The following is a 24454-nucleotide window of genomic DNA, read 5'->3' on the forward strand; positions in this document are numbered from 1 at the left end:
CACAGCTGCTCATAAAGACTGCAGTCACATCCCAGCACACCACTGCTCTAGGCTAGGAAGCAGATGCTACTTTCCAACACAGAAACTCAGCTAAAAAGTGAAAAACCAAAAATTGCTAACTAAGGGGTCAACAAGCTCCCTTGGAATTCAGGACAACTTTAAATACTGCTAGACATGAGTAAAAGAATGAAAAGGGTAGAAGGCTGCAAGGACTGCCTAAGACCCCAGAAGTCAAAGGCTGAAAGCACCACACTGCTACTATGTTTATTTTAGCATTTAAATTAATAATTGAACCATTAATACAATTAGGGAAACTAGTTGGTTCTTTTACTTTTTTTTTTTTCAGAAATTCATTATTTGCCCTATCTCCATTAGCTTTTCAAATGACAGACTTCATTTTCAATCTTAAAAAGAACTGTTGAGAATAACTGCATTATATATACCATGGACTAAAGAGCTAAAATCAGGCAGCTTTGTGAAGATGGTAACACTTCATGTGAGAGAAGAGGGAGTAAGAAACTGGAAGGACACAAGGTTAGCCTTTCTACTCTTTGCCTAGCCTTTATTAAATAGTACATACAAACTTTTGTGCTTCCAGTAGAGAACATTTTTATCTATTTGTTTCAAAAAACCCAAACAATCCAAACCAATAGGATTTCTTTAAAAATGAAAACAAAACAAAAAAAAAAATTAAATAGCAAGCTTTGTGTAGCTTTATTTCACAAAAATTTCCTCTCCCCAAAAGGACATGGAGGTTATATTTTTTTCATCTATATCAATTAAGCATAGCAAATTAGAAGTGTCTTCTAATTAAAGATTCTATCTGTGGCCTGAAGAGGATGGCAGAAGAGCTCCAGCAACTCTTGCAGAAGCAGTGAGGTGCTATAGCCACACCTTTATTTCTCTGCCCGTGTGCCCTTCCCACAACACAGCTAGCAGAAGATGCTGTGTCCTTGTGCCTCAGCTACTGTAAAGTGCCATGTTCAGCTTGAATTGCTGACAAAGAGGAGCTACAGCTAAGCTACCAGACCTTACAGTGGAATGAATGAAGTACAGGCACGTGTTCACTTCTGCTGACATAGCTATGAGAAGAACCAGAAAACCTGCTCTATGCTCTATGCCGTTCCAGCAGCAGCCACATCTGCTTCCTAGATATCCAGCTGCTGCTTGCCTCCTAATCATCAGTTCTAAAGGTTATGAACCCAAATTAGAGCTTTTGTCACACAGTCCACAACAGGTTTCCATGAGGAAGTTATTGCAACTTCAGCTGTTGCAGCCAAGCAAAAACCGGAACATTGTCCAAAAGCTCTTCTTCATTTAAAAAGGAGAAACAAAATGCAATTACATAGAACAGAAACCTGCAACTTCGACTGAAACACAGTGATCTCAGAGTACCTCTTGGCCACAGGGACCAGTTGGGACAGGAAAGCCCAGCATCAAATCACTTACATAGGAAGGAATTCTAAACAGACACCAGGAACAGAACTATCCCAGCACTGTGGACTCCCCATAAATCCTCTTTCAAGTAAGGCAGGCAGTGCTCACCATCTTCTCATAGAAAAGTGCCAACTTCTTGGTGGGAGATGTTACACGGAAAGGGAGAAGAGTTCTGCTGAAACATCCAGTTAATGTCTGCTTAACATGTAGTCAAGCACTTGTGGAGCACTGCAGGAGTGGTTCTGGTGATGTTTGCTTTTGTTGTTTTATTTGTTGGGATATTTTTTTAAATTATATCATGCAACACATGAAAGGTAGGGGCAAATTGTTTTTCCAGGCATCCACCACATTGCCGGCAATGAGATGTGCCACAGCAGCAAGTGTTAGCTCTAGGCAGCTGCTACCTACAGGTCAATGGCATTTAAAATAGAAAATCTTTCATACACAGTGTTATGAATAAAATTGCACTTGATTTTGTTAAAAACTCATATTACCGTAACTTTTCCAAATATTCCCTTTCTGGCATCTTCATTTTCTTCATCAACAGGAGCTTCTCTCTAAAACTCTTTCATGCATGTTGAACACATGACATACAACAGCAGCTGTTATCTACCAGAAAATGGGTCTGTTGTTTCTTCAGTGCTTATTTCTATCTGTCCCCACCCTCCCCCCAAAAAGGTACAGGCAGTTCACCTCTAAGTGTCAATTGTAACATCAAAATATAAACTCCTCAAGCAGACATTAGGAATTTTAGTTTCACAGATTAAATATTTGAAAAGTTACAGAAGGTGCTGGAATAGTACACGTCAATTGCTTAAAAATCCAAACTTGCAGCAACTTTAAATTCAAATTTCCAAAAGGTTTATAATGTCCTTGTGAACTTCTTCCACAGCAAGACACCCTCCATGACATTAAAGCATCAAACTTTCAAGGCTGAGATCAAGAGACAAATCAGCAGGATGAACTTGCTCCACCAAGCAACTTTAAAAGAGGTGTCTCCACGTCCAAGAGCAAAAAGTTACTCCTTCATTCCATTTTGGACCTTTCAAAGTGGGTAATCATTCTTTCCTAGAAAATAAAATACCCAATCTTGTAATTTTCCCCAGTAGATTTACATTTTTCAGAACATGCACATTCACAACAAACAACACTCATATGCATTTTAAGTTAGGAGTCCAACTTACATACCAGATACACCACTCATTTTAGAACACATTTGTACTTTAAGAAGTTGTATCATGGTTGTTCCCACTATCCTTCCCCTCTTGTAGTATTTTACTGTTCTGTTGACTTGAGCAGTGTCCAGTTCTGATAAGCCAAGACCTTATCAACTGACTCATGACTCCCTGGCATGTTAGAAGGCTAATTTGAACTGAAGATTTCTTTACTGACCTCATCTGAATCCAGAAGAGCTGGAAGAGCCCTGCAGTGGGGGGAAAAAGAAGTTAAAATAATTAGAGCACATAGTAAGAGCATACTGACAACCATTTTCAACCTCACATTTTTAGGGCACAGAAAAGAAACAATCAAGACAGACCTTTCAATTTAAAAGAAATTAGAGAAAGACACACAAAAAAGAAAGAGCCCAAGGAGTATCCTCAATGACCTTCACAGTTTTTATTCTTTTTTATTATGCTTCTCATTAACAAGTGAACAATTTTCAAGTTGCCATGAAATAAGCTGCTTCACTCATACAGGAACACTGCTGAACTGCACTGAAGCCATTTACAATATGGGACCATATTATAAAAACATGTCCCAGAAGTCAAACAAGTTCCACTGGTACTTCAGCCTTTCCAGCTACAACAGATCTCCCATTTATTGGGATCTTGGCTCTTCGCAACCCTGATCACACTCTCAGAAACAGAAAAATCTGCAACAGATTACCTCAAAGTGCCCCCTCCTAGTTTATACCAGTCTAGTCCTTCTTTACTTAAGGAATCCTATCAGTCATCAAAAAATAAGTACTAGGACTGGGAAAACCAAATTCAATTGAGAAAATGCACTTTTCTTCTTCTTAAAACTTCACCTAATTTCTTTTCTTTACCTAAGTTCAAGGAAAGTTTTGTACTTCAATCCAGACCCTCTGCCAAAATTACCTGTTCAAATTTGTGAATACACTGATCTATGAACTTCAGTTTTGTTTTGAAAAATGTAGACACAGGCACTGACACTTCTAGCATGTCTAAGTTATTAAAAGCAGAAGAGATATAGACAGTGTACATAGCTGACTGTATTACCACAAGCATAAAAATGACATCACATGTTCCAGATAAAGCTGAAAACTGGATTACATTAATCCATGGTTTACATTCAGCAAGATATTCAAAGGTCTTCTCAGAGCACTAGAAAAGGGGTTGTTTGTTCTTTGTTTTCTGGATTTATGGATATTGTTTTAACTTCAGTAAAATGCAGACCAGTCTATAGTTTCACATTCCAATTGACTATTCCTTAAGTCAGCCTGTGTGCAATCCCAGCAGACTCCATAAGAGGGCTCAGAGGCCAGTGCCAGGCTGAACCCAACCCCTGCCCATGGAAATGCAGCATACAAGTGAAAAGGCATTCTGATGCCTTATTCCTGTGGGAAAGGAACCTGCCTTTATTTAGACTACAGAAATACTCACACATCTGTCACTGATGAAGGAACATTCTCCTCTACCCACTTCAGGTCATCCTCCTGCTACAAGTACAGAAATTAAACAGAAAACAAAAGTCAGTTTTTCCACAATGCTGTCACATATGCAAGACTTTTTCTTCTCAACCTACTTGACAAAAAAAAAAAAGTATTTATAATGTCAGTTAAAAAATTAAATACAAACACACACAAAAAACCTCATTCAGTCTGATTTCTAGATTAAGAAAACACATTTCAAGGGGAAAAAAAGTAAAGAAAATCCCACCCACTTGCTGTGAACTCTGTAACAGTCCTCACCACCACCCCCTTGCAAAATAGAAAAGTTTAACTTTCTTCTTATCTATCCTCAGGTAAGTAGTATACAGCTGCAACCAACCCTTGAGAAAACAATGCTAATGACAAAAATATGATTGCTATTATAATGAATTCCTACAGGTACTTTCCACTTTTAAATTTATGCGTGAGTTCTATGAAAAGATTTCAAGACATATTTTAGGACTCCTAGATGAATGTGAAAACATCTTGCTTATAAGCCACAAAGAAAAAATGCATGTCCCCCAAAGTATTTAGGTAGGTACATAAAAGTACACACATCATCCCATTCATGTAATGAATCACCAATCTAAAAACCAGAGGGCAATTTATTTAAAATATGCCTCAGTCTCCCTCTCAGACTGACAGATTTGTTAAAAAAATATATTAATCACTATCAGAATATTGTTTTATACAGTGCTATCTACACTGAATTGTGGAGACATTTCTGAAGAACACACTGAATTCTTACGTTCCCATCGTATTTACAGGAAATCTCATGAGAAACCTGTATTTACTTTCTTTTCAGCAGTACTGTGTTAATGACACTTTGGCTCACTCACACTCCGAGGCAAACTAAAAAGTAAACAAAGAAGAGGTGAATCTTATATTCTTCGAAGTACAGAGGTCATACTCACAACTTTGTTTGCTTTTACATTGCCATTTGGTTCTTGCTTTGTACTTCTCATTTTCATTCCCTCTGAAGCCAAAAGAAGAAAAAAAATTAGGGTAACAATTTTAATTGTTCATCGACTGTACATGAAAGCGTTGAATGTTCATTCAGGATATTTCATCTGAGTCAAAGAGACAGAGTTAGACAAGCTAATGATTTAGACTGCTTCTCCTTTGAAAGGCTTGCAGTATTTTTTCCTGACAGGTGGAGTATGCAATTTTTCCTGAAATTTACAATTTTACCTAGGAAATATAAATTTCTAGTCCTTTTATTTAAGCCAGACATCAGCAGCATAGGACTCAGACATAGTTCCCAGAGAGGCTGTGGAATCTTCACCCCAGAAAACACTCAAAAGCCATCTGGACACAGTCTAGGGGCAATGTGTTCTGGATGACCCTGCTAGAGCAGGGGGCTTGGACAGAATGACCTCCAGAGGTCCCTTCCAGCCTCAACCATTCTGAGACACAGGCAACTCCTGAAGTTTATTTTACTTATTGACTGCTCACCAGCCACTTGGTTGCCTTAAAAGCTGAGAAGCAATGTGGCCTGGCAGGCAGCCATATAGTGCTGGTTTGCCAAATGCACCAAATGGATTACACACTTCTCCTCAGCTCCTAAACAAGCTGAACAGCACTGATATATCCCAGCATAACTGATTTGTGGACAGACAGCAGTAGGCATGTAGCCCTACCTTTCACACAGCTTATAAAGAGAGGTGCTACAAAAGACAATTTCATGAATAAACATATTCACTCCTACATTTACACTGGACATTCCTATGCTAAGCCCTAATGTAGAGAATGAAGAAGATTTCACAGTTGAGAGAAGAGATAATAAATGAAAATTCTTAAACGGGATTTTAAAAGAGAACTGCACACTAAACCTCTGCCTAGCAACAATATCCAAGAGATCCTTGTCATCACAACTGGATTAAAATCTCAGACATGACATATTTAATCAAACAAAGCCCACTGGACATGGCAAAGCAACCACAGCAGTAGCAGTGTTTTCAGTGTCAACAGAAAATCCCAGAATTAAACAGGTGATGTAAATACTAAACATAAAGCCAGTGTTTCCTCTAGAATTCTGTGTATCAATGGCAATTTTTGCCAGAGAGCAAGACACCTTCCTCCACAGAACTGCCTTCAACACTGAAATTGATTGGAAAATTTTTTTTCTCTTACCAAAGCTTTCTTTTAACATTGGCTCTTTCTGCTCATCATCATCCTCCTCTTCTGACAGTGGTGAGAAAGCAAACCTATGTGAAAGAATAGTGAAAGAAGTGAAAGACTGAAAGCTACCTTAGTATTCCATCTCTTGTCTCCCAAGAGATCCATTACTCCAACACATACATGGCTTGATTATTCTGTGAATCTCAGTGATTATGTTTAGTGTCAGTCTTTAAAACAATGCTTAAGTTACTTCTTTTGGAATTAGCTGAGCACCATGACAGACTGGATTTTATGTATGTAACTTCTCTAGGTTTACCTTTCCCTACAAACACTGCTTAGTATCCTTATTGATCAGTGGACAGCAACTAAAAATCACCCACCAGTACTCTTTGAATAAACAACCATTCCTACAACCCAGGATTTTTAAAAAGAGGTAAGAAAAGCTGAACCTTTGGTTGTTAGCAGATGGTCTCCACAGAATCATGATGACAAAAAGGATCATTGAAAACAATAAACGCCAGATGGCATCATCCACCCATAGCTCTTGCCAGTCCTGTCAAGAAAACCAGCACAAATGAAAGATGTTGTGAAGCAAGAAATGTCATGTCCTCATCTCTTTCCAAGGATGAACTATAGGCATCTGTCAAAGAGGCTCATTACCCATAAAAGCGATACTTTTAGCCTGTGGTGCTTTGTGGCAGTATCTCACTGCCAAATATAAACTTATCAAGAGGCAGCAATTGTAGAAAACATTAAATATAAACTCACCGACTGACAGTCCACCAGCCTGAACTTCATGGTTGTCCAGATGATGAATACAATGGATGCTGCAATATTCAAACAAACAAGCTGCTTATTACTACAAAAGATGTCAATTCAAGTACCCAACTAACAGGACCGTGTTTCCCAAGCAAAGATCAAAGACCTCAAGTCTTGAAATCAAATTTAATAGTTTTGGAAAACAAGAGATGGATCTATTGCACTGACCTTAGAAATTTAGGCATAGACCAGTATATTTTACTCATGTTTCTTTACAGACATAAGGCATAAATCAAATACAGAGTATTTAACCAACTTCTAACTATTATTCATTATTCTTGTATCACTTTTATCTAGCATTCAAACCATGGTTTTATTATCACTTGACAAGTAAAGCTGACCCAACCCCTGAAGTAACTGAACAATCTGATCTGCTTGAATGCTTTAAGCATTCAGATCCTGACCCATAACAGTTCCAACACTCAAACCATGCTCTTACCACAGTTTTAGAAGAGACTTCCCTCCACTAAAGTATTTTAAGATGACCAAGAACCAGGTGCTGAAAGGAATGTCATCAGAGCCAATTTTCAAAAGGAATGTACTTTTTTGATTTTTTGTTTAAATAAAAAAGCACAGTCTTTAAACTTTTCTGCTCATTGTATTTATAGCAGAGAACCTGGAAGCACCGACAAATTTATTCTTGAAATTCAGTTGATCACATATAAATGGAAAAAGAAACTCAATCTGTATTCTTCCAGAATAGAGAGGGCATTATGCTACAAAACTAAGAATACAGTTTTTCTAAGAATCACTCTGATCTTCAGACATCTTAAAACCCCATCGCATACAGCAATATCACCATCTTGGCAAAAAGTATCTCTGTGAAGTTAACAGCATAAGATAATAATAAACTTTTGCCCCTGGCAGCTTGAAGTGGGACAAAAGTGCTGTGTTAGAGGAGCTGCATAGAACTACTGATCTTGTTAACATCAGGACTAATAATCCACTATCTGTGAAATATCAACATAACACTTGGCAAAGACCCACTTTTAGAAATGGGTCAAGTGTTAGAAATACCAAGAATTTCAAATGTACTTACAGAAAGGCCACCAAACTTAAAATTTGCAAATCAAGCCCTATATGGAAATGAAAAGTGGTTTTATTTAACTGGAAAAAATTTCTGCTTACCTGCTACTGCCAAGATGAGTGTGTTGGTGAAGTGCCGATACAAAGAGAGTTTCACAACATTCCTTCGAAGTTTTAGCAGCTTCATTGTTTGAGTTAAGCTGATGAATATGTATGAAGAGTCAAGGAAAAGTCTCTGAAGGGACAAGCTAGTCACAAACTTAGGAGGATATAGACTTTATGATCAACATCTCTCTCAATCACACACTCTAACCCTCCAAAAAATTAGAGTATTCTCAGTAGAAGATTCATGCTATGACAAAGGTACCAGAGAGCAAAATCTGTCCTTTTCACGTTATTTAGTCATCTACACCTATAACTCTTGTCACACAAAAATGGTATCCAAACCTCTATTTTGGACTATGGCCTTTTCCCTCAGGAAAGAGTTGGCTGTGCTTTTGATAAATGAAAAGGAAAATATAAATCAGAAATTAGTTAAGATCTATCTAATGCATATGGGTGCCTTCACATTTTCTTTTGCTTTATTTCCACAGTGACAAAACAAGTGGTTAGGAGAGACATCATAAGGGAAAACTGTGGTTATCACAGCTGGGCACCCAGCTATTCACATTTTAAACAATTTTTGTGATTGACTTTAGCTAAGAACACTTTGGAGGGATTTTGCCATACACAAGTTCAGCATTTGATGTCAGTTGCTAAAGTCACACAAGATTATGGTTGCTTAAAATGAATACATCAAGACACCAAAAAATAAACACTGCCTCATTTTGTCACTTACTTCAAGACTAGTTCGAATTTTACAAAGACTTTTAGGTTTGATGCTGCTAAGCAACCTTCTCCCTAAAATATAAACTGACTCATTTCTTCAAAGGCTACTGCTCTGGTGCCATGACAGGCTACACTAGGACAAAATACTTTCATACTCAACAATGAGAGACTGATAACAGACAGACTATATTTTGGAATAGCTTTACACAGGCACATCCAGTTCAGCAAAAACAGCAGAGGCTTACCTGAATGCTCAATTATAGAACTTCTCTAACCTTTACCAGATGTACAAAAAAATATACACTTAGATCTTACTTTAAAAAAAAGTTCAGCCAAGAAAAGACTCAAAAAACAAATTCAAAAGAAAACACAACCCATCAAGTAAAACAGTGAAGGATATCCACCAGCACAGGGCAGTATCTAGGAAAGCCAGGGGAATAAAAGCCAAGGAGGCAAGATCATTCTGGGCCTGGAGACAAAGAGAGAGCCAATAAGAACAAACTGAAAAGAAAACAAAGTAGAGAAGTAAGAAGGGTCAGGCTGTTTTATGAGAAACCAACAATATCCCACCACAACACTTCCAAGTTTTGCTACAGAAACAGAGGGCTTGAACCAAGAGTTTAGTCCAATGTACAGAGAGGAACTGACAATACCACATTGTCAGTTCTCCACCAGCAAGGCAAGAAGCAGTTTTCCAGATTAAGTCAATCTAGCACTGTTAAAAGGAGTCTCTGCTGAGGCAATTGCTGTGATTAATTGCTCTGGCCATTTCCATTACAGAAAATTAGCAGCCAGCTTGTTAGAGGTGTAGTAATTAAATCTTTTACACTATCCATGGATGAACTGAAAGCTCCACTGGCAACCATGAGTTTGACTAAAAAGGCAAAACTTGTCTTTGCATGTACATCATAAACTTACCAAAGTCCTAACAGAAACAAGCAAAACACCTTTTATTCCATTCAAGTACAAGACAGAAATAGTAAGCTATGAACAAGGTCACTTTTAAAAGGATATCCACAAAATAATACAGGCATCAATCATGGACAGGGCCAAGTTTGCTATCAGAGCCACAGTGTCATAGAAAAACTGGAAAAGTATCAAATATATGACAGGTTAATTTTATCCCAAAAACAGAATAACAGAAATCTACATCCCAAAGAGGCACTTAATGAATACAGTAGCATCACCACTCACAAACACTTCCCCAGGCACAGCCTCCAAAACTGGAGCAGTGGGAATTTGGTTTGGTTGTTGGGGAGGGCAAGTAGCTGTTCACACAAGTACATACAGCCAGTATGTCTGTGGCATATGGGAAAATTCAAGCAGTTATTACTGACCCCTGTGACTCTAAGAACACCTTCCATGCCAGAAAATAACAGATAAAGGGCTCCAGCCATAACTACTTTGTGAAGAGTCACTCCAAGGCGAGGTCTGTAGGAAACAAAGTGAAATTCAGATTAAGTGGAAACCAAAAAGTAAAGTCATGTCAACTTTATCTAAACATAAGGTATGAAGCATATGAATAAAAGGTCCTTGTAACAAGCCACATCTTGATCCAGCAATATTATTATGGTGCTTGAAACTTACTATTCATTTTGTCTCAGGTATGATGTGACTAAGGGAGAGACATGCAACAGTCCTGTTTTTTAGTTAACCTGTTTAGTTTTTTATGACCATTTCAATTAGTCTCATCCCAGTTCTTCACCAGTGTCCCCAGCAAACCCGCACTTGCCAAAAATTCCCACTGCCACCTAGCATCTGTTTATACCATTGAATACAGCTGGGGACAGACAAATGAGCCACAATCTTACTGAAGGAGATCCCCTCTCCTATCAATGGTTCTTGACCCTACCCCATTTATATACGCTTCCCCTCTCTCAGAAGGCAGGCCCATAAATTTCCCATTCCAGTCAGTGGAGCATCTCAATAACGACTCAGAAAACCACCCTACAGTAGCACACAGAAGTAGATGGAAAGAAGAGCAATCACAGTATGGAACTGTCTCAGTTTACTAGAGAAGAAGTCTAGATCTTCAAAGCACTTAAATAAAGCACTTACTTTTAAACAAGCAAAGGGAGATGAATACTGCCCTGAAGTCTTAAAAACCAATAGTGAAAACCATTTAAATAGATCACAAAAAACCTGTAACAGAATTACTTACTTGACTATCCCATATCCCAGGCTGACTATGATGACCAGAGTTCGAGCCAAGGAGCGCTTCACAGCAGAAAGAAGTTCTGCCAGTATTACTGCTCCTTGAACTACCAAAAGCAAAGAGGAGAAAGTTAGGGCATTAAAATGTAATTTCTGTTTCATTAACTACTGCATGCAATCATAGTATGAGAGCAGACATAAAAGTAGGCTACTGAAGTGCATAATCTTTTTATTATCTACATCTAGAGTTAGCTTTCAGAAAAGATAGGTCACTTAGCATTAAAAAAAAGCTACAGAAAAGTTTTACATCCAGCCTGGATACTCTTCCAAACAAGTCAACCAACAAAACTTTCTGCACCATGGGCATGGCAAATAAGCAAAGTCATAATGACATTTTACTTGCAGTGTTACATTTGTATGCATCCAGCCTGAAAACTCAAAACCAGAATAAGAGTTTCAGGTAAAGGGAATCTCTTAAGATGGATTATGAGGCTATGGGTTCAATACTAAGTTACCACAATGCTGTCAGGTTGAACAAGAAGTTTCACAGTATCTTTCCAAGGTCATTACCAATTGTGAGAAATTAATTACAAGCTACACTGAGCAAGTCCTATTTTAAACTTAAAACCAGCACTGCAGCAACAGAATGTAGCATTCTATATACTTAAGACACTACTCTCAGGAGTCAAAGAAAGCAACAGCATTTTAGCTTTAGAAGAACACAGAGCACCATGTTTCCAACATACAAAAATACAGAAACTCTAGTTCCCTGTTCTTTGTTTTGAAACAATCCTCAAGTAACCATATAGTTAACATGTATCTGCCACCCCAATTTAGCACAAGCCGTTAGTGCTATGCCCCTCAATTATCCTGCACAAGGCAGCTGCCACCTACCGGACTCGCCCGTGTAGCGGATGTTCTGGAACTCGGCATAGAAAACGGCTTTCTCAAGCATTCCCAAGAAGATAACAGCACCAATCCAGAACTGGATCCTCAGGAGATCCCGCCAGTAACAGGCTGACCACGCAAGCCACAGAACCCCGAAGAATACGTACACAATACACATCACCATGAAAAACTATTGCACAAAAAGAAGAAAGACATAGGAACTTTAGACCCAGAAAAATAATATCCTTGTTTCCATTCCATAGATGTAAGACAACTGTATTTTCTCCTCTAGTATAGCAACTTTGGAAGTTTTTAAATAGACAAGCATTGTTTCATTTGTCTTCTCTGGACTCTTTAACAGTGAGAGTCTAATTTCTCACTACCAACAAAGGGAATGAGAGTAACTGAATTTCTGCGCAATTTCTCCCTTGAAGAATAGTCTGGCAATTTTTTCTAAGGAAAATACATGCTACTAGATTCCAAAAAGGTAAGAATTCAAGCAAATCATCAAGTACTAGAAACACTATTTGTTCTCATGTGTTGTTCTATTAATAACTTCATCATACATTTACAGTACTCTGCAAATAAACACACAGACCACCTTTAGACACCATTCCACAGAACAGAGATGAGCAACCAATGCTTGTATGCCCTGTGTTCAAATAATTTGACAACTTTTCTCAAAAGCTGATTTCCAGCAAACTCAGCTTTTGACCAACTTTTAGGCCAGCAAAAAACCTGCAGCTGACAAAGAAATCCAGATATTCATTTAAATATTAAGATTTTGTGATTTTTGTTTGGTTCAGTGTTACTTGCTTCAGAAAAACTTTTTATGGTATGTCTCATACAGCAAACAATAAGCTTGACAATGTTACTCAATGCTGAATTTTCTAATCATACCAAAGACAGGCAAAAAGAGGAATTAGAAGAGAGTAAGACATTAAGTGAATAGCAGGAAGTAGTTAGCACAGGACAGTGCTTAATAATCAAGTAGTGTCCTCTTTCAGAAGTAAGATTTTTTTTTTGGAAAACCAAGCACACACCTAATTTCTTAGCTGCACAATCCACCAAAACTTTCACAAACTGAAAACACCTTCCTTAGGAGAGTAGCTTACTGATCCTTACACATTTTCACACCTGACCAATCCATGCAGTTCAAATGCTAAGAATCTAGGCAAGACAGCTCACATGCAGACACTGTGTTGAGAAAACATTTAGAGATACAGATTCTTTTCTGGTCCTGTCACATGGGATATTTTCACTGATGAATTACATTTCAATAGGGCTACTGGAGGCTTTTTGCTTCTCCAGGAAGTAAAATGTGTGTTTCAGAAATGCTGCCAGGCTCCACTATTGACAGGCTGCTCTTGCCAATAGAGTCAAGCTAGAGACTTACTTGTTATTGATCCCCAGCTAAAGTCTGTCTTCACTACATAAACATTTTAAGTTCCTTTATTGTTTAGCCTTCTGAACAGAAGAAACTAGAAACCAAGTCAATAACTCCTTTGAATAAAAAGGGGATTAGCTCTTTGTAGCTCAATTATGCTTTCACTGCTCAGCAGTGTTAAAGACCTCTTCATGGGGTGTAAAACAGCTGGTGGAGGAAGCGAGATTAAGCTATTAAAGAACAAAGAAAGCAGTGACAAATGAAAGGGTAGCTGCAAACAAAAGCACAGAATAGCAGATTTTCTAAGACATGAGCTAAGGAGAAAAACAGCACCAGTAAAACTTCTCACTTTAGAGCTAATAATACTGATAACTTCAGGAACAAAAAATTAACAACCATTAATTCAAACAATCCAGAGAAGGACAACATTGGCAGCACATGCAAGGAACAGAAATCTCTGTCTGTTTCCCCTACCCTGTACTCAGTACAAAAAAAAAAAAACCCAACCAAACAAAAAAAGCCCATCAAACCAAAAAACACCCTTGGCTAAGTAACTTTTACTCCTGAGAAACTAGCTCTGTGTTTCCAGAAGTATGACAGCAGTGTATTTAATTGACATTCAAATCAACTGACAATTTTATAGATCAAAGAAAAGCTGGTTTACTTACAATCATCAGAGGGTAGTCTGCAAGTGAAAGATACTCATACGGCCCCTTCAGTTCTACTGTCACTGTCAAAAGACAATCCAGTTACAAAATCAAACAAGAACCAAAAGGAGGAAGCCAGGACTTAATTGACTTTCTCTTAAGTGTAAAGAAATTCCACATCTTCACATGGCCTTTAAAATCTAACTTGCACTTTCATAAACCTAAGACTCATAACATACTCAGCCAAAAGCATGCAGCTTAAAATTACACATTCCATTACCAAGTAACTCATAGCAGTACTTAAAAGTAATTTTTGCTGGACATTCATGTATAACAGGAAAAATTCAGAAACACGTGTAAGTTCACTTCTTAAGGGGATTTTTAAATTTCTCTGAAGTTTGAATAGGTTATCAATGCACTGTTAAATATAATACAATATCAAGGTGATAATTATGATCTTTATACTCTAAGTTTTGACTTATTAGTATATATCACTGTATTGGTCTGCACATTTCTGAAAAAAAAAACCAAGCCTCAAAATTGAAACGTTTGGGATGGACGTTTCCTGAGTTCTATCAGTAAACTGACAGAACAGTCTTAGGATCTTCAAGACAGAAGCAATCACCTCTTTTCTTAAATGAGCAGTAGTAATATTCTACCTATGTGAAGCGAAAGACAGTGTCTTATGAAATTGAACCATACAGTATATGCTAAGAGTACCTTAGAATACTTTGACTGGGAATACATAAAATAGTGCTGTATTTTCAGTTTACTCTGTAAAGAGCTATCTTACTTGTAAAGAGCTTGTTCTGATATGAGGAAGGCGTTGTTCTCTCAGTTCTTTTAAGCCCGGCAGTAGAAACCTTTGCAGTTTTAAGTGCAATTTGCACAATAAATATATATGGCCCATCTCGCCAAGTTTTGATAACAGCATTCATTGCCTGAAAATAAAACAGCTCCACGTAAACAGTGCACAGTCAAGGAGACAAAGAAAAGACAGAAGTAGACTAGCCATATATGAGTGGTAGCTTCATGTAAATATAAATTTCATCTCTTCCAAGACCTAAAACTTGTTAATAATTATCTGATATGGGAATTTTAAAGGTACTTATTAGACATCGCACTTAAAATTTAGTTGCTTGATTCAAGAAGAATACTCTAAGACCTGGGAGATGATCAGGACTTTTTTTGCAAATCTAACACTGGCTTACTGAAAAGTACTCAAAGGTACTGCAAAAACTACAAAGAATTCAAGAAAGCATCACACTTTTTTCACTACAGAAGCATTAGGACCACCACAGAGATTTCTGCTGAAATCAATTGCTTGGGAACTGCAGAGCTATAGAACTCATCTCCCTGGTGAAGGCTGAATTCTACAGCATAATACAGAAGTAGCTTAACTGTAAAAGATTTCCATAGTAGCCATTTCCTATGGACACTACTACTACAGTCCCTGCAACAGCTCTCCTACCTGCAAAGTTCAAATCCTGGCAGTGAACTAACAGAGGAACCTTGTCCAGATAAATATTTGCACCATACATCAAATAAGAGGTATCTCTGAGTTCCAGCACACAGAACTGTTAACTCCAGAAGTGAAGAAGCTCTAGACCTCTCAGAAGCTGCACTATTTACTAAGAGCTTTAAAGTTAAAACTTAGACTATCTACATGTATGCCACTCCCATGACTACTGCAGAACTGCAACAAAGATTTTTTTTATAAAGGCCTCTCCAAGAGAAAATCAGTATTAAGAGCATGCATTTCTTTTAAGAAACCTCTTGACTGCAAGATGCAAAGCAAATAGAATATTATATATATTAAAAAAAAAGAGTTTATGCTAATATTCACAAAACACAAAACTCAGAAACACAGTAAACTTGAAAGAAAATGGATAAATTTATATACACAAATTTTGCCTTTAAAATGCCTTTTCTTGCTGCATTGATTCTTTACTTCGTAACTGCATGCATCTACTTATGTTTCAGCTTTACAATAAACGGCCCCTTATGTACACAAGGAGTAAAATACATTTTCTTTCTTGGCATCCAGGACATTAAAGTTGAAGTTGTTTTGAGAAATGTTCCTAGTAATATAATATATAATAAAAATACTATGAAGTAATCAACTTTTTAAGTATAACGTCTCTGAAAAAAAACTGACTGAAGACAAAACCAAATGTATTCTGTAAGAATTAGTCATCAAAGAAGATAATTTAAATTACTATTTTAAATTACAATGGAAAAAGAATTTTTTAATTTATACCATTGGTTTGAATTGTATCAGTTCTGTATTTCACTTACAGAAAAAGCAGTTACTCTGTTTTCTGTTTTTCCAGCACTACCTAGTTTCAAGCTAAAAAAATCCAGGTGTCAAAAAACCATAGAATATGCTCCCATCAAGTTCTTACACAAAGAAATATAAATTTTAAAAAAGCAAACAAAACCAAAATAAGACTGCTGAATTACAAGCCATGCCTAAATTCAGTATACATACAGTTTTATCTGTCACCATTGTGTCATTTCCTGCACTCTCCTTCTTATCTTTAAAGCCCTTAGGGAGAAAATAAAAAACACAGAAAAATGAATAAGTAAGTATGCCAAAACTATCTCTTCCATGACTACACTGCGTCCTTAGAAGGAAAGGAAAATTACCTCTTGTTTCTCAGGTGAGAGAGGCTTTGGACGAAAAAATTCTTTATAGAAAATCTGCAAGATATAAAAAAGGTAAATGATTTATAGACACTTTATAGGCACTTGAACATTTATAGGCAATTCACACATTAACATGACATTATCAGAAAAGCTTCCAATAAACGTCATTATTCTTTAAACAGCTGTATTGGAGAGCTTTCATTTTTCTAAATCAAAAAAATGTCCATTTATGCAAGAAGTCTTGAATACTTAATGTTTTGTAATTTGAGAGTTACTTTTCCTCCCCTCAAATAACAGGTATCTAGTTTTAGAAACCAGACATGATAGTATGAAGTTAATTTTCTTTTTGAAACATGAATCAGTTTTGTATCCCCATCACATGACTGATTCACCACAAACAGATACAGGGTTTTGAGATTTCTGTCTTAATCTATGCAAAAGTAAGTCCCTGGATGAGTGAGTGCCTATTAGAGATCAAAATTTTTCTAACTCTCCTGAACTATGGTGACTCAAAATCTAGTGGAACTGCTACACCACAAGGATAAAGCTGAACATTTAGAGAAGAAATTGCTGTGAAACTTCAGAAATTAATGTCTGACAAGAATATATTGTTAAGAATTCCACAGACTTTCCAGAGGCATTGGAGGAAAACTTGAAGACTTTTAAAACCTTAAAGACTTTCACAAGCATGTTTAGTTAGGATGCCCAAATCCACATTACACAGGTGAACTCACAAGATCTCTTCTACAAAACCAAGTAAAAACAGTAAAAGCATGCATCATCAATTTTTTTCTTTCTTTTTGAAAACCTTTCAAGCCATCTTCACACATCAAAGGAATTAGAGGCATGCAAATAGATTACTAAAAGCCATATTTAGGCATTAGTCTTTTTTCTTAATTAAAAAACCCAAACAACCAAAAATGCCAAAAAGCAACCCACAACACTAGGTTCAATAGTTATGAGACATTTCCCAGTATTTTCTATCCATAATCTTTTGTCTACGTGAGGAATGGCTGAACACAGATAGAACCCTCCGTAATTTGCCTTCAATTCTTAAGTATACCATTAAATAAAGACAGCAAATTACACTGGTAGTATCATCAGTCTGCTGATATACAGCTGGTGTAGAGCTGATATCTGCACATTACTTCCCTGTGCTAATTTTGCATTGTCTCCTTGCCTTTACTTGATTTTTTTCCAACATATTCTAGCACTCCTATTCCGTGAGTGCTAAAGTAATTCGTTTTTCAACACTCATTTTCATTATTCGACTAATAAATGCCAGTCCTTTATTGATTCAAGTTTAGTGGGATTTTCACTCTGCTGCCACTTCTAATCAACTAGCAGTAGCCTCCTGTACATGAAACAAATTCAGAATACAAACCACAAACTAAAAGAACATTGATCTGTACATCACTTTTACAGGATTTGGTTGAGGTTTTCTCACTACCGTGAGCAAAACATTGAAGAGCAAGCCAGAAGTGAACAAAAATTAAGAACTCATCATCACAGCTTGGTTGTCATAAACAGATAAAAAGAAGTACCTCCCATCCTATAGTGGTACTTACATAGGATGCCAACAGATCTACCAGGAATTACCACCTTCTCTATATATTGTATAAGATAGCAGAGCAAACTCTGAGCTTTCTACCCATACCTGAGGCCTGAAGAGCTCAGAGCAGTTTGAAAAGAAGAGAGAAGAAGTGGCATAGTATCCTGACCAACCCGGATGCTCTTCAGCTGTAGTCCCAAAATAGTTATCTGCTTGTTCATCCTGCCAAACAGAGTAGAACTTGGGTGTTAGCATCAAGTATTTCAAATGGTTTATCTCAGTACACAGCTACAAGACCTGGAAAGATCTGTAGTTTCGCTCTGCACACACTCTTGAATCAAATTTAGTAGAATAAAGGCATCAAAACTACACAAGACTATAGAAATGATGGTATACAGGCTTTGAGTAAGAATTAAAACGTAGAGATGTAGCAGAAAAAATAAACTTCAGTCTGCACAAACAAACTCTGCATTATCATTTTAAAGAGTGAAGACTCAGTCCTGTGTTAGATTAGTAGTTACAACTGTCATAATTAATAATTTAAGTAAACATGAAAAACATTAACCATAGAAAGCACAACCATGTTCTAATACATTAGCTCGAAACATTATATATTTTGCACAAATTGCTAATGCTTGCCATGTGCATCCACAAAAAACAGAATTTAGACTTAACACGTAAATATTCAAATTTTTCTATTCACTGTCATTAAGCATTCCTGCAAATATTTTCAAATACCATAAACTCACTCATTTTAGAGTCACTGTATTCACTTAAGTTCCAAAATTAAAACAATTTTGACAAACACTTCCACCTGGCCTAAAACCCAAAAAAGTCAGCAATTGCAGCAAGTTGTGGATAATTTCAATTCTATTCCATAAATTTGTTATCTTCCAATGGAAGAATGTCTTTCAGGCCCAAATCACAACGTGGATGCAAGAGAGACATCTCTAACTCCCTCCTTCCAAAACCTGCTTACCTCTAAAAACCATAACCTATGTTTTCCCATGGAATTCTTACCCCAAAGTTGAAGACTTCATTGTAGCAGTCAGAGTATCTTAAGTACCAAGTCACATTGAAACCCTGGGAGGATTCACAAGCTTTTTCATCTCCTTCAACTAAGAAAACAAACAAACAAACAAAAAATCAAACATGAGATATGTAAGACACCATCTGCCTTCCAGGTTTCCAGGTTTCTCCTCCCATTCTGTGCAAAACCAACATAATTAAATTTTAAACATGAAACTGAAAGCAAAACAATAGAATATTTTCCTCAAGTAATTCATTACTGTTCAATGAAAGAAAGAAGCATGTGAACAGAATTCTATTATAGCATTATACAATTCTATTAAAGAGCTGAACATCATTTGGAAACTTTTTGTTCTGAAGACAATCAAGGATGTTTCAGCAACTGCAAATACCAAATGAGGAGAACAGCAGTGACTCCAATACACAAAAAGGGCCTCCCTTTCAGAGACAGGAGCACATGTAACAGGCAGAGAAAGCTAGGAACAGGATAATACTAAGCCATTTCCACATACAATTTAAATATATCAATGCCATCACCAAGGAAATGAAGGTAAGATTGTGCCAGTTAACAACCAGCCTCCCAAAAAACACACAGGCTATCTACACACTGGCCCATGCTGTCAAAGCTGCAATGCTACCTAAAACAGCAGTAAGACAACTTTTCCTCTGTGATTTACTTTAGTAACAACATGCATGAAAAGTGAAACACAAGACTTTCTCCCTAGCCAGGAAAGGTTGTGTGGGGTTTTGTGTTTCAAATCTCATTCTTAAAGCCCAGTGAAGAGAATTTGACATTAAGAAGTCAAGCAGTGACTATTCAGAGTCTTGGAAGAGCCATTTAGATGATTACATTTGTGTTTCCCCAGTCAGCAAATGGCAAAACTCTTTTGAGTTAACAGATATTTGCAGTGGCTAAGAAGTTCCTACAACTTTACAGGCAACATTCATATCAGAGGATGCATCCACAACTTTCTTACATGTACACTTGTAAGGAATGTTTCCATACTGACCAGGCAGAAAAAGCAATTAGAAGGAAAACCCTGCCACCAGGTATTAATTGACTAATCCCACTTTATACCTCGTGAGTACTAAAACACATACAGCTAAAAACTCAACAGCTGAGTTTCTAACACCAAAAAATTAAGCAAAATCACTGAGAAAAAGCACCTTCTGGTAAGCATGAAAACAAGGCATATACGTTCCACATTGCCCTAGATGTTACAGAAGGTACAACAAGGAAACTAAAGCACTGCAGTGATGTAAGCAGATGCCAAATTCTTTGATGACACAGGCTCTTCTGATAAAACTGACCAAATGAGGAGTATCTCAAAAAAAAAGTGCTAGCAAAAAATAAGATTCAAACCCACCTTTTAAATACCTTTTGCTCTGTGAAAAATAAATAGGGAACTACATATTCAGCAGTAGCACCCAGAGAGGTAAAATAGGTCACTAGAACAATCTGCAATTTCTGCAAACATCAAAATTACAGAAACTTTAAAAAGGAAGTACTTCAAAAGTCAGAAAAAGTATCCATGGCATTTACTGAATTCAGCAATATGGAAATTTAAGTTCCTCAGCCTTTAAACAAAAGCCAGTAATATTCAACTTGAATGCAGTCTTTGTACTCATTTACAGAGAGCAGGATTTCTATCACGATCCTATACAAGAAACTAAATGCCTTCTAGAACAGCACATCAAAAAAGTAGATAAAAATAAATTCATTATTGACAACACTGCATGCCAGCAGCAATCTTCCCAGTCAGAAGCAGAAAGCATCAGACACCAATGTGCCAAAGAGATTAAAAAAAAAAAAAAAACAAAACAAAAATCAAAAATCAAGAAGAGGGGAAAAAAAGGAGAAAAAGAGATGCAAGTGCTCAGGAAAACCATGAACAGGCCATGAGCAATCATGTTTGGCAGGAATGGTCATTTTGTCCTCACAAACATCACACAGCAGATGTAAGAGGCAACAGACAGGAAACAAAAAGAGAATAGTTTCCACACAAGCGTGGGCAGAAAAAAAAAAATCACAAAGTTGAAGCTTCCCAGCATCAGATGCAGTTTAAGTTTCATCTAGGCTGAAAAAATAAGTTCCCAGCCTTTGTTGCTTCCTCTTTCATTTTCCAAGTTCATGTCAATCTTTTAATCACACCGGTATGTAAAACAGGTGTCTTCACTAAAGAATTTTAAGGCTTAATGCCTGTTTAAAGGTTGACAGTACAGTGTAATTCAATTCTACATCAGGAGGCAGGGGGTTGAATTCTTACTGACAGATCTGCCCTACAACAAATAATTTCTTCCCATGCCTTAGCTCCATCTCTCTGGTTTTTTGGCACAAGTAGATTTACCACACACATCACTTCAGAGACCTGTATCTTAGATGCCATGTCACTACAATACACTATTTATATTAAACTTTAGACAAGAAAGCCTAAAACCTACCAAAGCACCAAAATGCCCTTTCAACCCCCACTCCTCTTCCCAAGCAGCAGACTTCTAATTTTGATCCTGCAGCTGTACACTTGCAATTGTCTCACTGCAAGATGCGAACCTCAGTGGGTCAGTTACACTTGTCAAGTGGGAAAGCCCTAACACAGAAGGGATGGACCTTCTCTAATAACCACTCAAATTCTACCCTCCTGTTTCAGATTCATGTGGGATCAAGAGAGGCACTTCAACAAAGTCTCCTTGAAAAACTGTCCCAAGAAGGGCATGTATTGGAAATTAAACCTGAAAAACCACAAGTACAGAGACTAAGCAGCCTTCCCTCATGGTAAAAACTGGTGCAAACAACCACTTAAAGTGTTCAAAAAAGATTTCACACCTTTCTAAATCAACTAGTCACTTCTATAACATCTTATTGCCATCTAGATGCTGTCCTCATGTTCACAGGTAAGAGGGTATTTCACAGAAACTTTCCTTGGACCAGAAACCTACATAACCCATAGACCTGGCCAGATCAGTGAAGAGCAATACACAGAAGAAATCAGAAGGCTGCCAACATGTTTGTTCGACAGAACAAACTCGATGATCCCAATCACGCACTGGGATCAGGAGAAAACACCTCTCAGGAGAGCTCTGCTGCAGTGTGCAACATTCCCTCACAACACCCAGAAGCACTCAGCTAAAAACGAACGAGGCTTCAAAAAACCTTGCCTTTTGTATTCCCATCAGTATACAAATAGCCCCTGTCCAGCTGGCACCAGATCTCCCAGACATTTAACAATCTTAGATAGAAAAAGCACATCTCACAGCACAGTGCAGCACACCCCACACATGGTTACCCACTATATGAAACAAAGTGGTGCTCCCATTGCCCATCTTGCCCTCTCCACAAAGAGCATGAATAGAGCCATTCATTTCTGCTCCAATCTAAGCAGATCACAACTGGGAAGCTCCAAGGCTGTTAACAGACTCAACCATATCAGAGCTGTGGCTTTCATGCAGTGCTAGATTAGCTGTTTCTGGAGCCAGTGCAGTTAAACACTTTACAGTGTTTTGAGTTCCAACTGTTAAAAACAGGAGGGGTGTCAAAAAGCAGAGAGAGCCGGTTAATTCCTTGTAACCACTTACATCTCAGGAAAATGGTGGTGTTGCTGAAGAGAATCTTCCCAAAGCTAAACTTCTTCCCCTGCAAAGGCACAGAAGAGGAAGAGGTATTAGTGGGTTTGATGCCTTATCAGCCCTAAAATCACAAGCCAAACAAGTTAAAAATGATAAAAAGCAGTTACCATTAGTAGACAGTGCTCCAGGTGCACTTATGGTGGAGCGCACACATGATGTAGGGCTTCGGCACTTTTCTAAATTTAGCAAATTAGCATAATTGACAAGAATCCCCAATTAGAAGTACAGTAAATGAAGTAAATTCCCTCTTGGCTCGACCCCCTACTGAAGCCTCCTCCTTGCTTCTAGCCCCACGCTGTTTATCCCTAAATACGTGGGAAAGTGAAATGTCCTCAGTTCACTGAAGAAGTGAGATTATAGTAGGATTCCAGGAATGTGTTTGTCTAACCTAACAGGGTAGGAGAAGTACTGAAGTTAGCTAATAAATTATATAAGTATACAGTAATAGTCTGTAGAGCTACTAACAGATGAAAAATACATAAAATGCAAAAATATATAAAATGGAAAAATCTCTTGGCATCAGGTTTAATGTCACTGAGCTTAAGTAAACATAATCTTCCATTTTGAGTTTTAAGTCAATACAGTAATGAAAGCAAATGTCAAATCTGGAGCCAGTCTTACTGGACTTTCCAGTCACGCTTCACCACCCTCCAACATACTCTTAAAGATGGTTTAAGAGACTTGGGGTTTTTTGATCCGCAAGCGGAATCAACTTCACGTTGACATCTGTTGAAATAATTACCATTTTCTTGCTGATGAGATGGTCTGGACCATCCAACAAAAAAAAAATTTTGTTCTAAGAACCAATAGGAGCATTCATTGTGATCCTTCAGTTTTGTTCCTGAGGCTCAAAAGCCTCACATAAAGTACATAGTACTCTTAATGCCTGATAAAGTCCGACCGAATTTGAGGCAAAACAGCTTTCCTCCATGCAAATTCAAGCAGGCAGGGTTTATGAGAAGTGCCGAAATTCCTTCACCTGCCCTAAGGCCCATACCTCTCTCGGTCCACCGCTGCAGCGGCCCAGCTTCCCCGAGGCCAGGCCCCGGCGCTGCGGGCCGCCAGCCCAGCCGCACGGGGGGCGCAGGGCGGCCTCTCCTGCCCAGGGCCCACCGAGGCCGGGCACCAGCCGGGTAAGACACTCCCTCCCTCCCCACGCGCCTCACAGGGGCGGCTCTCCCTCCGCCGCCCATCGGATTATTTCCCGCACAAGCCTTCTCTCCCCTGCCGCCACCGCCGACCCGCCAAGAGGGCTCAAGCCCGGCAGCAGGGCAGGAGGCAGCCACGGCCCCGAGCTCCCGCACCAGCTCCGGGTCAGGCTCCACAGAGGCGCGGCCTGGGCGAGACGTCCCCGAGGGCAGCCGTGTCCCGCCCGAGGAGGACGCGCGGAGCAGCCACGGCCTCCCGCCCGCACACGTTCGCTCCGACCGCCGCTACACCGGCCGGCCCGGCGGCTCCGAGCCCGGCCCCGCTCCCCGCACTCACCAGGAGCACCGGGAGCCGCCATTTGGAGCGCTGCCCGGCGCCCGCCGTGCCCGCCAGCAGCAGCATCGCCAGCAGCCGCAGCAAGACGACTCCGGGCCGCCGCCGCCCCCCGGAACGCGGCGCCGCCACCATCCCGC

General features: G+C 38.5%; 1 protein-coding gene across 2 annotated transcripts; it reads right to left on the reverse strand.

Annotated features, from left to right (window-relative positions):
• Window positions 1-535: 535 nt before the first annotated feature.
• Window positions 536-24450, reverse strand: TMEM87A (transmembrane protein 87A). 2 transcript variants are annotated; one of them, XM_054635799.2, is made up of 20 exons: window positions 24318-24450; window positions 22782-22839; window positions 19200-19297; window positions 18285-18401; window positions 16628-16681; window positions 16470-16526; window positions 14772-14919; window positions 14000-14061; window positions 11951-12134; window positions 11064-11163; window positions 10240-10333; window positions 9299-9371; window positions 8177-8281; window positions 6998-7056; window positions 6679-6782; window positions 6242-6315; window positions 5023-5084; window positions 4062-4117; window positions 2830-2860; window positions 536-2505 (listed from the first exon to the last, which is right to left on the reverse strand). In XM_054635799.2, exons 1-20 carry the CDS (start codon window positions 24447-24449, stop codon window positions 2464-2466), a joined length of 1710 nt encoding a protein of 569 aa, XP_054491774.2. In that variant the 5' UTR covers window position 24450; the 3' UTR covers window positions 536-2463. The 2 variants fall into 2 exon arrangements, with proteins under 2 accessions (XP_054491774.2, XP_077036324.1); XM_077180209.1 differs by lacking the exon at window positions 9299-9371 and adding an exon at window positions 9913-9988.
• Between the last annotated feature and the right edge of the window lie 4 nt (window positions 24451-24454).

This window comes from Agelaius phoeniceus, chromosome 6, assembly GCF_051311805.1.
Source record: "Agelaius phoeniceus isolate bAgePho1 chromosome 6, bAgePho1.hap1, whole genome shotgun sequence".
Classification (NCBI taxonomy): Eukaryota; Metazoa; Chordata; class Aves; order Passeriformes; family Icteridae; genus Agelaius; species Agelaius phoeniceus.

What these genes read in the sequence shown, in the direction of transcription:
- TMEM87A (XM_077180209.1), bottom strand. Translation starts at nt 24,449, where the DNA reads ATGGTGGCGGCGCCGCGTTCCGGGGGGCGGCGGCGGCCCGGAGTCGTC. An exon ending in ATGAAGTCTTCAACTTTGGG is followed by an intron (nt 18,402 to 19,199) that starts GTAAGAATTCCA and finishes TCTGTTTGGCAG; the next exon opens with GATGAACAAGCAGATAACTA. An exon ending in CTGGGATATGGGATAGTCAA is followed by an intron (nt 10,334 to 11,063) that starts GTAAGTAATTCT and finishes TGTTTCCTACAG; the next exon opens with ACCTCGCCTTGGAGTGACTC.